This window comes from Prionailurus bengalensis, chromosome D4 (genome assembly GCF_016509475.1).
Source record: "Prionailurus bengalensis isolate Pbe53 chromosome D4, Fcat_Pben_1.1_paternal_pri, whole genome shotgun sequence".
Taxonomy (NCBI): Eukaryota; Metazoa; Chordata; class Mammalia; order Carnivora; family Felidae; genus Prionailurus; species Prionailurus bengalensis.
In genome coordinates this window covers 59933130-59949297 of record NC_057359.1, presented here as the reverse complement: position 1 = coordinate 59949297, position 16168 = coordinate 59933130, and the positions used below count along the sequence as shown (strand labels likewise).

The 16168-nt window shown below is 46.1% G+C and overlaps 1 protein-coding gene across 2 annotated transcripts in view; it reads right to left on the bottom strand.

The window, feature by feature from the left end:
- The window catches only part of LOC122474504 (stimulated by retinoic acid gene 6 protein-like), a 56448-nt gene that overhangs the window by 28386 nt on the left and 11894 nt on the right, over window positions 1-16168 (bottom strand). For both annotated transcript variants that reach the window (XM_043565398.1, XM_043565399.1), the window contains exons 2-6: window positions 11719-11794; window positions 9935-10035; window positions 7104-7234; window positions 2320-2440; window positions 709-754 (exon numbers count right to left, since the gene is read on the bottom strand). In XM_043565398.1, coding sequence (XP_043421333.1) covers window positions 709-754; window positions 2320-2440; window positions 7104-7234; window positions 9935-10035; window positions 11719-11794 — 475 coding nt within the window. The remainder of the gene's footprint in view (window positions 1-708; window positions 755-2319; window positions 2441-7103; window positions 7235-9934; window positions 10036-11718; window positions 11795-16168) is intronic.

Genomic DNA, 16168 nt, shown 5'->3' with positions numbered 1-16168 from the left:
TTAGGTCACGATCTCATGGTTTGTGAGTTCAAGCCCCATGTCGGGCTCTGTGCTGACAGCTGGCAGCCTGGAACCTGCTTCAGATTCTGTGTCTCCCTCTCTCTATGCCCCTCATTAAACATTAAAGAAAACATTAAAGAAAATTAGGGGTGCCTGCATGGCTCAGTCAGCTAGACATGTGACTCTTGATTTCGGCTCAGGGCATGATCTCACAGTTCGTGAGTTCAAGCCCGACATAGCACTCTGCACTGACAGTGTGGAGCCTGCTTGGGATTCTCTCTCTGCCCCTCCCTCCCTCGCTCTCTCTCTCAAAATAAATGAACAAACTTAAAAAAATTAAAAAAAAAAAAGAAATGAACTTTGTAGTCAACCAGACCTGGTATCAACTCTCAAATCTATTATTTCTTAAGAGTTACTTAATAAACTTGGGCCTCAGTTTCCTCACCTGTAGAATAGGTCTGCTGAGAGGTTCCCTACCTCGAGGGGCTGCTGTGAACATCAACTGAGAGAACATCTGTCTGTGAATGAGCATCCTGATGAACATAAGATGCTATGCAAATGGAAGCATCATGAATGGTTCCAGCTCTCCTTTCGATCATACGAAGGAGCTGAGGCCCAGAGAGTGGCAGAGGCTTGTCCAATGTCACACAGCAAACTGCCCGTGGTGATAGGACTGAATGCTCTAAACATAGTTCAGCAGGGACTCACCTGCCCATGGGGACACTGTATGATGTAAAGGATGGTGACAGCAAACCTGTAGGACAAAAACAAGGCTTGGAGCACTGTGGTCCCTCCCAGCACAACCCCTGGGAAGAAGCCCAGATCCCATCAGCCTGCAGCTACCTCCTCTTTCCTTACTCCTTGGGAGGGCTGGTTGCCAGGCCTCTGTGTACACTCCACCCAGACTGAGCACCCTATTTGTGCCGAAGTGCACGCACCAAATACACTTAACATGTCCTTGTATAGGACACAATGCTGGAATCCATACAGCGGAGCACAAAGACCCTGAGTGACCTCCTCCTCCCTGCCCTCATGGGACCCCAGAGAGGGAAAGGAATTTGTCCAGAGTCACACCCAGAGCCAGGACCAAGGCTCAGGTCTCCTGACTGGTGTTGACGCTCCTTCTGGTGGGACTGGCGTTGTCTGGAAACACTGCCCTGAGGAATGAGCCTCAAGGCTTTAGTCCCGTGAGACACACACTCCTGGCCATAGTCAAGCTTGATTCATCTCCCAAGATGCACAAGCTGCTGAGTGATTCCCACCACCCATTCCTCCCCAGGTCAAAGGTTTGTCAGAGGCCGGAAGATGGTATTACCCCAGGTGTAACCCTGGATACCCTCTCTTTTAATTTTATAAAGCAAGCTGTTTACAAACTTAAGAATGGTAGCCATGGTGTGTCAGGTGCTGGTGAGCCCCCTCCAGTGGCCCACACACTGGGCCGGAGGACCCCTGCCTCACACAAAGTGCTGTAGCAGGAGAACCAGCTCAGTAAGGGGGACAGGGGCTAGAAAGCAGAGTGCTCGTGGGAGGGCTCAGTCAGCAAGGATTCCTGGGACCGGCTCCATGCTGGATCCGGGGCCAGTGCTGAGAGCACAGAAATCAACAGGAGGGTCAAGAAGTTCTCCATCTGTGGGGTTGGTGATCCATGAAGGATGAGCATGGATCTATCAATGGACCAAGTCAGGGAAGATAACCCACAGGGGAGAATAACAACATATAGGCAAAGAGGCCAGAATGCATGATCCACAAGAGTCCATCTTGTTCTCCAGTGTACTCCCTGGCCCATAGCAGGGATATAACAGCATGTTTGCTGAGTGAATAAGCAGGTGGATGAAGGAACGCAGGAGTCTGGTGTGACTGGAGGTGTGTGCTAGAGACTGTTAGGGATGGACAGACAGGGGAGGCCAGACTGCAGTGGCCCCAAATGCCAAGTTAAGGCACATGGACTTTCTCCTGGGCTCCCAGGGGAGACATGACAGCACAGAGAAGAAGCGTCCACATGGGTCTCCTACATTCCCCAGTGGGACCATTGGCAGTTGACAGAAAAGAAGTTTTCTACATCCCCGACTTCTGGAATATTCTAACCGCGAGTGGCTTGTGAAGCAGAAAGAATGCCTGACCTCCTGCAGCCTTACATGCAGTCCCAGGGAGAGGCCACTGTGGGACCTGGGACCAGTCACTCCACCTGCCCATCCTGGGCCTCAGTTCTGGGCAAAGTCGCCCTCCAAGGGAAGCTCTCGGGTCACCTCCAGCCCTTTGTCCAGAGTGCAGCCACGGCAAAGGAGTCACAGGAGGGCAGACACGCAGCGTCCGTCTTACCAGATCAGAGAGTAGCTGAAGCCAAGGATGGAGCTGACCAGCCGGAACTCCGACGAGAGGCAGGCAAAGAAGGGGAAGTGAGACAGGCCGACTTCCATGCCTCCAATCAGAAGCACAAAGGCTGGGGGAGACAGGGCCAGAGATCCTGTGAGCTCTCTTCTCACAGGCTCGGGGGTGTTGCAACAAAGATACAGGGCTTTACGCCCACTTCCTGTCACAGGTCTCAGGTCCCAAGGAGGTGAGTGGACAAGCCCCAGCTCGGTAAAGAGGAATGGACGAATGTCTTTCATTCTTGCAACAGACCCTTCCTGGGACCTGTTCCACGCCAGGCCCTGGCTAACTATTGAGATGAAGAAGATTTGGTCCCTGCCCTTGGCTAGCTCACACTGTGATGTGCAGAGACAGGCCCCATAAGTGGACAAACAGCAATCACTGAGACTAAGGCCACCATAGCAACATGAAGAGTGGTGATGTGTGTGTGTGTGTGTGTGTGTGTGTGTGTACACAAAACTTATAACTATCACATACTCTCTAAACAAGGCAGTGATAAGATTCATTCTGCCACTGACTAGCTCTCAGAGGATCTAATAAGATCCAGGAAAACCTACTCATGCAAGAGGATCTTTACAAAGTGCCTGCTTTGAGCTGGGTCTGGGGCCAGGCACTAAGGCTGCAGTTGGAATGAAGAAGTCTCTTGCTTTCTGAGGTGTTTACAGTCCAGTAGAGAAGACAGGGAGGAAGGTGAGTGCTGTGTTAACAGAGGCATATTCAATCTGCTGTGGGGACAAGGAGAGGTAGCCACTGACTTCACCTGGGGTCTGGGTCGGGGAAGGGAGGTGGTGACATACAACAAGGCCAGGAAGTATAAGCAGGAGTTTGTAAGATGGAGAGAAGAAGGGAAGGGAGGGCGTTCCTCACTCAGAGGATGGGAAATGGCTGGTTGGGGCTGGTGAGTATTTATGTGACCGTGAGGGGTGGGAGGCTGGCAGGGAAGGACGACATAGAAGGAATACTTTCTGTGAGGATGGAAGCCATGACAGTATCATTTTGTAATCTGCCAGAAGCGCCTCTGCCCTAGAAGCAGACAGCAACTAGAATGGCACAACCCACACCTGCAGACAGCATCTACAACAAAGTCAGGTCTCGAGGCCATTTGGTATCAACACCTGAAGTAGGAGGAAGCGGAGGAAGGCCCAAGAACAGAAGAACCCCAAACTGCCAGGAGATACAAGAGACCAAAGCTGCAATACCGGGACCGAGCCCCCCGTGGAGGCAGACAGGAAGACTCCAAGATGACAAGGACAGGAACACTAGGAGCTGGGAAACAGGGGTCCAGACAAAAAGCAGAGGCAAGAGGCAGACACGGAAAGTATGAGGATGTTAGGAGGATACATCTATATAATCACTTCGTGAAAACGAAAGAGAGGAATCTAGAGCCACGAACCAAGAAATGATATTCTGACCCAGCCAGATGCTCAATAGCATCAGTCTTTAGGGAAATGCAAATCAAGACAGTAATTAGATACTACTTCACCTGTACTAAGATGGCTATAACTGTTTTCAAAATAGAAAATAGTGTGTGAGGATGTGCAGAAATTAGAACCCTCACACACTGCAGATCAGGGTCCAGAACAGAGTCCAGAAACAGACTCATACTTATGGAGCCAATCGACGCTGACAAGGGTCCAAAGGCAATTTTGTGGGCAAAGGACAAGTTTCTGAAATAACCAGTGCTGGAAAAAAATGGAAAACCAAAGGTAAAAAAAAAACAAACAAAAAAAACCACTTCAATCGATACCTCACACTATATGCAAAAAATTAACTCAAAATGTATCACAGACCTAAAAGCAAAATATCATAAGACTATAAAACTTCTAGAAAAAACATAGGAGAAAATCTAAGTGATCTTGTATTAGGCAAAGATTTCTTCTATGACACCATAAGCATGAGCCATAAAATAAAATGAATAAATTAGATTTCATCAAAATTTTAAGGCAACTTTTCAAAAGAAATTGTTGGTAGAATGAAAAAACAAGCTACAGACTAGGAGCAAATGCAATTCTCGCGTCTGATAAAGGACTCGTGTACAGATTAAAGAACTATCAAAACTCAGAAGAAAATAAAAAACCCAATTTTTATAAATAAGGAAAGTGATTTGGACATGTCACCAAAGAGCTATAGGGATAGCAAAAAGCACATCAAAATATGATCAGCATTACCAGTCATGAAAATGCAAATTAAAACCACGATAAGACATCACTACATACCTCTTAAAATGGCTAAGATTAAAAAGACTTTGTCTACTCATTTGGTATTTAGAGTCTACATATGGGTGAAATGATATGGTGTTTGTTTTCCTCTGACCTATTTCGCTTAGCATAATAAATACCCTCTAGATCCATCCATGTTGTTGCAAATGGCAAGATTTCATTCTTTTTATGGCTGAGTAATATTCCATTGTGTGTGTGTGTGTGTGTGTGTGTGTGTGTGTGTGTGTGTGTGTATAACATCTTCTTTATCCATTCCTCTATCAATGAACACTTAGGTTGCTTATATTTTTGGCTACTGTAAATAATATTGCAATAAACATAGAGTGCTTACATTTTTTCAAATTAGTGTTCAGATTTTTTGTTTTATTTTAGAGAGAGAAAATGTGAGCAGGGAAGAGGGGCTGAGGGGGGTGAGAGAGACTCTCAAGCAGGCTCCACGCTCCATACAGAGCCTGATGCAGGGCTTGATATCACAACTCTGGGGTCACAACCTGGGCCAAAATCAAGAGTCAGATGCTCAACTCACCAACCCAGGCGCCCCAACGTTTTCATTTTCTTTGGGTAAATACCTAGTAATGGGATTACTGGGTCATATGGTAGTTCTATTTTTAATTTTTCAGGAACCTCTATACCGTTTTCCACAGTAGCTATACCAGTTTGCATTCCTATCAACAGTGAATGAGAGTCCTTTTTTCTCTACATCCTCACCAACATGTATTATTTCTTCAACAAACAGCATCAGACCTATATTTACAGAGAACAAACTGATGGCTGCCAGAGGGGGGTGGGGTAGAGGGATGGACAAAATGGGTAAAGGGGACTTCCAGGCTGTCAGTTTGGGAATGAATATGTCATAGGAACAAAAAGGCACAGCATAGCGAATATAGTCAGTGATATTATAATAGTGTTGTACAGTGACAAATTACGCCTCCACATTTGCAGTGAGCAGAGCATAACAGAGAGATGTTGAATCACTGTCTTGAACACCTCAAGCTAATTTAACATTGCATGTTAACTCTACTCAAATTAAAAAAAATGTTAGAGAGACTGACAACAACAAAAATGTAAGTAAAAAATAAAAAGACTGACCATGTGTTGCTAAGGAGAGAGAAAAACGGGAAGTCTCACATAAGTGATGGTGGTAATCTAAAATGGAACCATTACTTTGGAAAACAGTTTGACAATTTCTTTAAAAAGTATGATCTAGGGAGCGCCTGGGTGGCTTAGTCGGTTAAGTGTCCAACTTCCGTTCAGGTTGTGATCTCACAGTTCTGAGTTTGAGCCCCGCATAGGGCTCTGTGCTGACAGCTCAGAGCCTGGAGCCTGCTTTGGGTTCTGTGTCTCCTTCTCTCTCTGCCCTTCTCCTGCTCGTGCTCTGTCTCTGTCTCTCTCTCAAAATATAAATAAACATTAAAAAAATTTTTTTAAGTATGATCTACTACATGATGTGTACGATCCAGCCATTCCACTCATAGGCACTTACCCAGGAAAAATGGAAGCACAGCTACACACAAAGATTTGTTCACAAATGTTCATAGCAGCTTTATTTGCAGTAGCCAAAATCTGCAAATAAATCAAATGTCCATCAAGAGATGATTGCGTACACAAATTCTGATTTCTCCATATAGTGGAGTGCCACGCAGAAGCAAAAAAGAATGAATTTCTGGCACACATTAAATGTGTATGAATCTCAAAATAACTACGCTGTGTGAAAGAAGGTCACACCCATACACACACACACACACACACACACACACACAAGTACATTCTGTATGATCCCATTTATATAAAATTCTGGAAAAAGATCAGTGATGAGGGTAGCGAGGGTAGTGGGAAGGAGAGATTACAAAAGGGGACAAGGAGACTTAAGGGGCTCCTTATCTTGATTGTGGTAATGATTTCATGGATATAAACATTTGTCAAAATTTATCAAATTGTATACATTAAAGAGGTATGTGGTGGTATATCATTTCAGTTTTAATTTGCATTTCCCTAAAGACTAATGAGGCATTGGTAGGTATTTGATTATATAGCTCTGGAGGCCCTGAGAGAGAGCCGGGCTGGACTCATTTGGAGTCATTGTATTAGGATGGCTGAATCTGTAAATTAGAGTTGATCCTTCAGGGAGAACATGAGTCATGGGGAATGACGAGACCTCAGGCCAAGGGACAAAGAAGTAAGCATTGTTCTGCGAGGAGGAATCCTAGGGCTTGTTGATATCAAGAAGGCAGCAATGGCTAAGACTTAGGAGAGATTTTTGGGGTAGGTGATGGTGAACCTACTTTCTGAGCCTTTGTTCTAAGTCTAAAGGAGCTCTGAATCTCACTGGGGGAAAGCCCCATAAATAAGCTTTGAGACCTGGTGGGCTAGGCATTTTCCTGGGGCAAGTAACAGGTGGGGAACACTGACTGCTCACAAAGTTTATTTCCTGATCCCAGGGAACCCCGGCCAGGCAGTCTCTGAAAGCAAGACTTGCCATGACAAAATTCCCAGCAGGGATGAGGCAGCCCTTACCTTGTGCCCACTGAGGGATATGTAAGGGCTGGTACCCTTCTGAGAACAAGAACATGACTTTATTGGCTGTGGCCCCAAAGGCGATTCCATAAGACCATCGGTTACTAAAGGTGCCCACAAAGTCCAGAGGTCTGTGAACAAGAGAAACAGCTTGTGAGGCCAGAGAGTGGCTCATTCCCACCAATAGCCTCCAAAATAGCAACCCCACCCTGAGGTGGGATTATCGGGTAGCAAATTGTTCATTTCAGCTGACATTGTCTGAGGCCCTCGGTGCCAATTCTAGGGGTAGGCATGGATTCAGGGTACTGAGGTGAGGAAGACAAAAAATATTTGCCCTTGAGGAGCCTTGGGGGAAAGGGTGTGGGGAGGGGGACACAAGCAAGGACACCAATAGCCATGACAACAAACAAAATGGGATGGGGTTTCATTTATGAGAGACACAAGCAGTATGTCTCGAGAGATCAAAATGAGGAGTATGTCCTAGACAGGCTTGGGGAGCCTGCCCCATACCCGGCCCCTGTGAGAGTTCCAATATCCCTGGGAAGGTCTGGGACTCATTGGCTGTGCTGGTTCCAAGCAAGCATCCCTTCCTGGCCACAGCTGATTGGACCAGGGGTGACCACCTGACTTTGGATGGGCCAATCAGACGCCCAGTCTTGTATAAGAGTTTCACACCCTGAGGACATGAGCCAGTTAGCTGTTAAAATTCTGTTCTGGAAAATCATGGCAAGTTGGAATCAGAGTCAGCGCTAGAGGCAAGTGGAGATTTTAGGGAAGCAGAAATCCTAAGTCATATTATAAAGTCAGACAGCAGAGAGGACAATAGTAAAGTGGTGCTGAGGGGCTCCTGTGACACAAGGAAGCACAAATAAAATCAGTCTCCCAGAGATGCCCATCTCAAAGTCCCAGTTACCATGAGGCCGGCCTTGCCAGTTTCTGTGAAATCTCTGTAACTTTACAAAAATCCTTTCTTTTCCTTTTACATAAACAAACTTTACAGGATAGCTGTTTCTTCTTCTGACCAAAATACTTTGTCTACATCAAAGTAAGCAATCACATTTGGAAAGAAGAGAATACTTTCCCATTGAAATGCCATCTGATGTGGCTTTGACGAAAACTCAGGATGGCACTGGGGAGCTACACGTGGAGGTAGGGATCTGGCGGCAGGATCTGGATCTCACCTCATACCCCCTTAGTCTTGCTCATCTTCACTTTCAAGGCTCAGCTCAAGGAGCACCTCTTCCAGGAAGTCCCCGCCCCTGCCATTACTCTGACCACTTCCAGCAGGCCCACCTAGCTCCTGCCTTGCTGTGTCCCCCAAGCACTAAGTGGGCATGTCCGTGTTTTAGCATGCCCCTCTGCATTGTTGCTTGTCTAGGAAACTACAAGCTTCAAGGGGTGGGGACCTAGCACAGAGCCTTGAAAAGAGTAGGTGCTCACTGCATGTTCATGGACACCCATTTTGTTGAAGTGACCTGCATTCAATCAGTCCTCCCTGTAGTGCCTCAGAAATAAGTGAGACTGTTTACGTATCTTTAAACAGATGGCAAGCCCTGCTCTGCTCATGTCACAGAGACACCATGGGCGGCAAATGAAGGGCTGCTTGACAAACGGTGGTATGCCACACACATGTGAGGGGCTTTTAATGAGTGAGGGGGGTGGGCTGGAACTACTCAGAAAAGCAGGGGTTTTGATGGGAAGGTGGCCAGGGAGCAAGCGAGTGGTGCCATTGTCAACTGAATTCAAAGCAGTTTGACATGACCCATACAGAGCTCCCACTTCTTAAGAAGCTCTGCACCAGGCCCTGAAAGTCAAATGCCCAGGGCAGAGTCTGCCTCTGTGTCCCAACCAGTGTGGCTCAGACCTGGCAGTTTGGGAGAGGCTGACCCCTCCAACAGGTAATATCCAGGATGAGTCTGCTACTCAGAACTGGTACAGGCGGTCCCTGGACATTGCAGGTCGATTTGTCACCCTGAAGCCCTAGGTCACCGCTAGCCTTGGTCCTGACACCGTGGTTTCCTCTCCCTTCTCCAGAGCCCAAGGCTGAGACTTGAACAGGTTTACACACATGAGCCTGCTTAGGCTATTGTACAGGGGAAATGAGAGTAAATAGGAACCAGACCTCAGTTAAAGCTCTTGTCACCTATTAGCTGTGTGGACTTGGGCACGTCACTCAACCTCTCTGGGCCTGAGTTTGTTCATCCATTACATGAGGATAACAACCTCCAGCATTCTACCCTGGCAAGAGTGTTCATCCAAGTAATGCAGGCAAAGCAAATGGTCCAGTGCCTGGGTCACAGTCACCATGTGATAACTGCTATATGCGTTATGACCATGATTATCATCAATCATTGAAAGTGAGGGGGCAGAGATACGAGCAATTAGAGCTTAAGAAAAAATGTGAGAAGGGGTGCAGAGACTCAGAATGGCAGAGCCAGAAACCAGCCCTGAAGGCACCTGGTCCAGCGGGACCTCCCGGTGCCACGCCAGCATGAGCGTTTGCTGCTGCCAGTGGCCGACCGAGAACTCTCTTCCTCCTGCTTCCTAAGGCAGCCATAGTGCTGCCTTTGGGAAGGCCTTTTCCATAGTGAGCTGAACCTCCTTGACACGTTTTAATCATATTTGGGCAGCCGTGGGTGCTGAGGCTGCAATGGCTTGGATGTCAATTCTGAACCCCCAGAGCTTGGTTGGGGTGAGGCAGGGAGGGGAAGGAGCGGTGGAGATGAGGCAAGGCTGGGAAGGTAATGGGGTGTTATCCTGGCCTTATAATAGGTGTTGGCCCCAAATACAGGGTGCCCCAAGCTGTAGAGATCAGCCTTAGCTCAACTCACATGATGATTCCAAAGCGGTTCCCCAGGAGGTGAGAAGTATCATCTCTCTGCTTACGGTGCTCTCGTCTTTGGAGAAAGGACAAGACCAAAATGATGAAAAGCTACAGGAAGAGAAGATGAGAATGTCAGTGGGCCCTCCCTGAAGGAGGATGTGTGGGTTAGCAGAGGGCTCAGAGTGTCTGTGGCTCCTCAGAGCCCAGAGTCAGGGAGCTAGCCGCACATGCCCTTGAGCTTCTAGAATGCTTTGTACTGAGCTTTCCTCTGTGTTGCCCTGAACAGGTTCAAATTTAGTCTCTCTCACATATTGACTAGAAGAGAGACCCAGCTTCTCCAAGCCTCAGTTTCCTCACCTGTGAAAAGGAGATAACTGTCACACTGCGAATCCTTCTTTCCTTTTTGCTTTTTGAGAATTCAATCATATTCTCAGTCACTTGATGCCCTTTTTCTCTTCCTTTTACTAGAAACTTCCTGAGAACTGTCTACACTTGCTGCCTCTATTTCCTCACCTCTCATTGCTCTTCAACCCCCTAACCTGGCTTCTCCTTCCCATCCATGGAAAGAGCTATGGCCAAAGTCAAAAACTACCATGAATCCACTGGAAACTTCAAGCCCAAATCTGGCTTGATCTCTCAGCCACATTCCAGTGTTGACCACTTCCTCCTCTGAGAAACACCCTGTTCCCTAGGCTTCCATCAACAGTGCTTTTCTGGGTTTTCTCCATTACCTCTCAGTCTCCTCTGCTGGATTATTCTTTATTCCACCACTAAAGTCAGGATTTCCTCATCATTCAGTCCAAGGATCACTCCTCTTATTAGCAGATCCTCTCACCCATGTCCATGCTTTCAATGGCCACCAATGCCCACAAGACTCACCTTGACTCTTCAGCCCAGACCTTGTCCATGAGCTCCCCAACTATTCATCTAACTATAGAGTTGGCACTTCTTAAATTCAGTATGTCTTAAATGGAACGCACGATTTGCCTCCCTGCCCTGTCTTCATCCACCCCAAACCCAGATCTCTTCTGGTTCTCCTTAACTAGTGAATGACAGACACCGCCATCCTTCTGGCCATGCAAGTTAGAAACCCACGTTGTCCTCAACCCCTCCTCTCCCTAACGACTCTATCCAATGCATTAGCTAGTCCTACTGTCTTACTCCCAAACATCTTGAGCTGACCACCACCCATCCAGGATGAGCTAAAATCTGAACCATCTCCTCTCTGGCCCACCTCCACCTTGATCCCCACAATGCAACAAGAGTGATCATTTCAAAACAGAATACTGATCACATAAGCTCCACGCTGGAAAACTCCAGTTACTTCCCACTGCACTTAGAATGCAGACACCACTCCTTCACACAGAGCCCCAGAGGGCTCCACCTGGCCCAGGCCCACTCTCCTCCCAGAAAACTCTACCTCAGCTCTCCACTCCAGCCATGCCAGCCCTCTCGGCTCCTCACACTCTCTGTTCCCCTCCTCCACAGGGCCTTTGCACATGCTCTCCTCTCCGCTTGAAAGGCTCTTGACTACATCTTCCAACAGACCTCAGCTGTCATTGCTTCCTTAGAAGAGCCTTTTTTGAATCCCTAAAAAGCCAGTGTCCTTGACTCTTCAGCCGTTAAAAGCCTTCCTCTGCTTGTTTTTTGGTGCATAATATAAGAAAGCAAGTCAAGGAAATTCAGTTGATGTCTCTCTGCTGACCTATTCAGGCCCTTTGGGGAGCCTGTGTATGGGAGGGACCCAATTCCCCTCCTCTCTGCTCCTTGCTCTCCTCTGCCTTTACTTACTGATGGGATGAGGGAGTAATGGAGGAAGAGCTCCATGTCCACTGAGCTGACACAGGTGCCATTTAGCTGCCTGGTTCTGAAAAACAGCCAAAAAACACATTCACATCATCAGTCACTGCTGCAGGCATTGACCCATCAGCACTGAGCATCACTGTCAGGAGTTCAGCTTATTCACCACTAAGATCATCTTATCTTGTTTTTTGAAAGAGAGAGAGACAGAGACAGAGAGAGAGAGAGGCGAAGGGAGAAGGGGGAGGGCCAGACAGAGAGGGAGAGAGAGAATCCTGACACAGGGCTCGATCTCACAACCCTGGGATCACAACCTGAGCTGAAATCAAGAGTCAGATGCTCAACTGACTGAGCTACCCAGGCACCCCAATCATCTAATCTTTTTATTTGTTATTTTATTTTTAATTTTTATTTATTTTCAAGAGACAGAGAGAGAGAGGAGACAACAAGTGGGTGAGGGACAGGGAGAGAGGGAGACACAGAATCTGAAGCAGGCTTCAAAGTTGGACACTCAACTGACTGAGCCACCCAGGCACCAGGAACAAAAAGGCTTCTATTTTATTCAGAAGTACTTTGATCAATCACATGATCATGCACTATGCAACCAGTATCAGTTTGAGAAGAACATTGACTCAGTGCCTAGTAAACTCTGTTCTTGCTGCTCAGACTCCAATACACCCTGTCTACATGCTCACCGGGACCTGCAGACCTGTGCTGACTCTGTCTCCCACCCCTGCAGCACATCGGCCATCTCCCAGGCCCCATTTCCCTGCCAGCTCCTGCCTTTCCCTCAGAAGTCTCAGGGAAGACCACTCCTCTGGGGAACCCGTGAGCAGGGCACACCCCCACGCCGGAGTTCTTTTAAAACCCCAGTATTCCCCAGTTATGTCTAACCATAGGTCTGAAAGACCCTAGAAGCGGTGGAGAAGGTGCAGGAACTCAGGCCATCAGAAATGTGATAGAACTGTAAAGCTCACACTTCTGCTTTTAGGAAGGTACACTGAGAACATGCATCAGTCTCCCCATCCTATATGAAACCCTCAAAATGATAAAGATGTTATTTTTTAATTTTTTTAAGTTTATTTTGAGAGAGAGAGAGAGAAAACACATGAGTGGGGAGAGGCAGAGAGAGAGGGAGAGAGAGAATCCCAAGCAGGCTCCATACTGCCAGCACAGAGCCTGATGCGGGGCTCGAACCCATGAACCATGAGATCATGATCTCAGCTGAAATCGATAGTCAGAAGCCCAAATGACTGGGCCACCCAGGTGCCCCAAGATGTTATTTTTTTTTTAAAAAAGAAAGAAAACAGAGATTTTGAAAGCAAGAAGGGTATCTATTGGGGGCACAGAAACTATGGGAAGACCCCGAATGATGGAGAGCAACTGGGACTAAAACAAAGAGAAAAAGAGTGAGTCAATGAGGCCACAGACTGTGGGGCCACACAACGAAAGGTTCTACACTCACAGTGTAACAGGACAGGGTTGTCAGCAGCCCACGGAATGATGAACTGGGGTCTCACAGAGACCCAACTGTCTTCCCACCCCTGCTGACCAGTCAGAGGCAATGGGTGTTGTCCCCAAGAGTAGTGTATATGGGTCAGAGGTGGGGGGGCAGTGCTCTGGATCACAGATGGTCCTGCAAGGGACCAGAAGCTTCAGCTTCCAGACAGCCCCTGAGGCACCCCACCTAGCGGTACCACCTCCATCACACTGTCCTGACAGCAGCCTTAGGACTAGCCACCCTCCACAATGCGGGTACCCCAGTGGCCAGCTCAGTCACAAAGATGAGCACACAATCAAGAGCCATCAAACATTTGAGGAAAGATAACACCACAAAAAGGAGTAAAAAATTCAAGAAAGAGGAACTTATCCCTGAGGAGATGAAGTTAATATGGAACCTCTCTGAGGTCATTGCTACAGGAAATCCTGTAGAAGTATAAATCTAGGAGCGCCTGGGTGGCTCAGTTGGTTAAGATGGGACCCTTGATTTCGGCTCAGGTCATGATTCCAATATCATGGGATCGAGCCCTGTATTGGGCTCTGCGTTGAGTGTGGAGCCTGCTTGAGATTCTCTCTCTCTCTCTCTCTCTCTCTCTCTCTCTCTCTCTCTCTCCCTTTGCCCCTCTCTCCCACTTGTGCTCTCTCTCTCTCAAAATTAATTAAAATTAAAAAAAATTTTTAAAAAGAAGCATAAATCTAGGAGGAAATAGAGGGGTGCAAAAAGCAATAGCAGGCAAAAAAAAAAAAATCCCTGAGCACAGTATTCTAAGTAAATATACATTTAAATAAATATATATCTTTACACATAGATAACATTCTTAGACACACAAGGACTCAAAAGACCTTCTCTGGAAAAAAACAATGGAGGAAATTCTCAAGAAATAAGAAAGAGGATTCTACAACCGAAGCTGGAGGCATCGCAATCCCAGACTTCAAGATGTATTACAAAGCTGTAATCATCAAGACAGTATGGTACTGGCACAAAAAGAGACACTCAGATCAATGGAACAGAATAGAGATCCCAGAATGGACCCACAAACGTATGGCCAACTAATCTTTAACAAAGCAGGAAAGAATATACAATGGAACAAAGACAGTCTCTTCAGCAAATGGTCTGGAAAAACTGGACAGCGACATGCATAAGAATGAATCTGAACCACTTTCTTACACCATACACAAAAATAAACTCAAAATGGATGAAAGACCTCAATGTAAGACAGGAAGCCATCAAAATCCTCAAAGAGAAAGCAGGTAAAAAACCTCTTTGACCTCAGCCAAAGCAACTTCTTACTCAACACGTCTCTGGAGGCAAGGGAAAAAAAAGCAAAAATGAACTACTGGGACCTCATCAAAATAAAAACCTTCTGCACAGCAAAGAAAACAATCAGCAAAACTAAAAGGCAACTGACAGAATGGGAGAAGATATTTGCAAATGACATATAAGATAAAGGGCTAGTATCCAAAAGCTATAAAGAACTTACCAAACTCAACACCCAAAAAAAAAATAATCCAGTGAAGAAATGGGCAAAAGACATGAATAGACACTTTTGCAAAGAAGACATTCAGATGGCAAGCCAACACATGAAAAAATGCTCAACATCACTCATCATCACGGAAATACAGATCAAAACCACAATGAGATACCACCTCACACCTGTCAGAATGGCTAACATTAACAACTCAGGCAACAACAGATGTTGGTGAGGATGAGGAGAAAGAGGATCTCTTTTGCATTGCTGGTGGGAATGCAAACTGGTACAGCCACTCTGGAAAACAGTATGGCAGTTCATCAAAAAACTAAAAATAGAACTACCCTATGACCCAGCAATTGCACTATGAGGTATTTATCCAAGAGATACAGGTGTGCTGTTTCGAAGGGACACATGCACCCCATGTTTATAGCAGCACTATCAACAATAGCCAAATTATGGAAAGAGCCCAAATGTGGTATATATTACTCAGCAATCAAAAAGAGTGAAATCTTACCGTTTGCAACTATGTGGATGGAACTGGAGGGTATTATGCTAAATAAAATTAGTCAGTCAGAAAAAGACAAATGTCATACGACCTCACTCATATGAGGAATTTAAGATACAAAACAGATGAACATAAGGGAAGGGAAGCAAATATAATATAAAAACGGGGGGGGGGACAAAACATAAGAGACTCTTAAATATAGAGAACAAACAGAGGGTTGCTAGAGGGGCTGTGGGAGGGGGGGATGGACTAAATGGGTAAGGGGCTTAAGGAATCTACTCCTGAAATCATTGTTGCACCATATGCTAACTAACTTGGATGTAAGTTTAAAACATTAATTAATTAATTAATTTTTAAAAAAGAAAGAAAGAAAGGAGTCTAGGAAGAAGAAGGATGTAAAGGCAACAGCCAACACAGAAATGAGTAAAATATCTTGTTAAATATCTAGGTAAGTAGTTATTGTGAAACAAAACGTGTGAAATGCCAATTTGGAGGTAAAATCCCATGGGGGAAGGGGCGAGCTGAGGCCAGGTGTGGACGCAGAGAGAACAGCAGGATCACATTCTCCTGTTTAGCAGGATGATGGAGAAACCTGTTTTCTCTTTCTGGGCTTTATAAGAAAAATGCAGTTCTAGGTAAGTATGTTAAAAGTACACAGGGAATTGCCGGAGGAATACAAATACATTGTAAAACGTACATTAAAGAGTATCTATGAAAAAAAGACAATTCAATCGCTCCAACAACTACAGGAAGAGAAAAAAATAAAATTGAGACTAGAAGAGAAACACAAGAACAAAAATGTCCAAAGAATAGTAAGCCACTAACAAAGAAGAGATACAAATGCGTGATAAGTTCTTGGGGCGCCTGGGTGGTTCAGTCGGTTAAGCAGCCGACTTTAGCTCAGGTCACGATCTCGCGGTCCGTGAGTTCGAGCCCCGCGTCTGGCTCTGGGCTGATGGCTCAG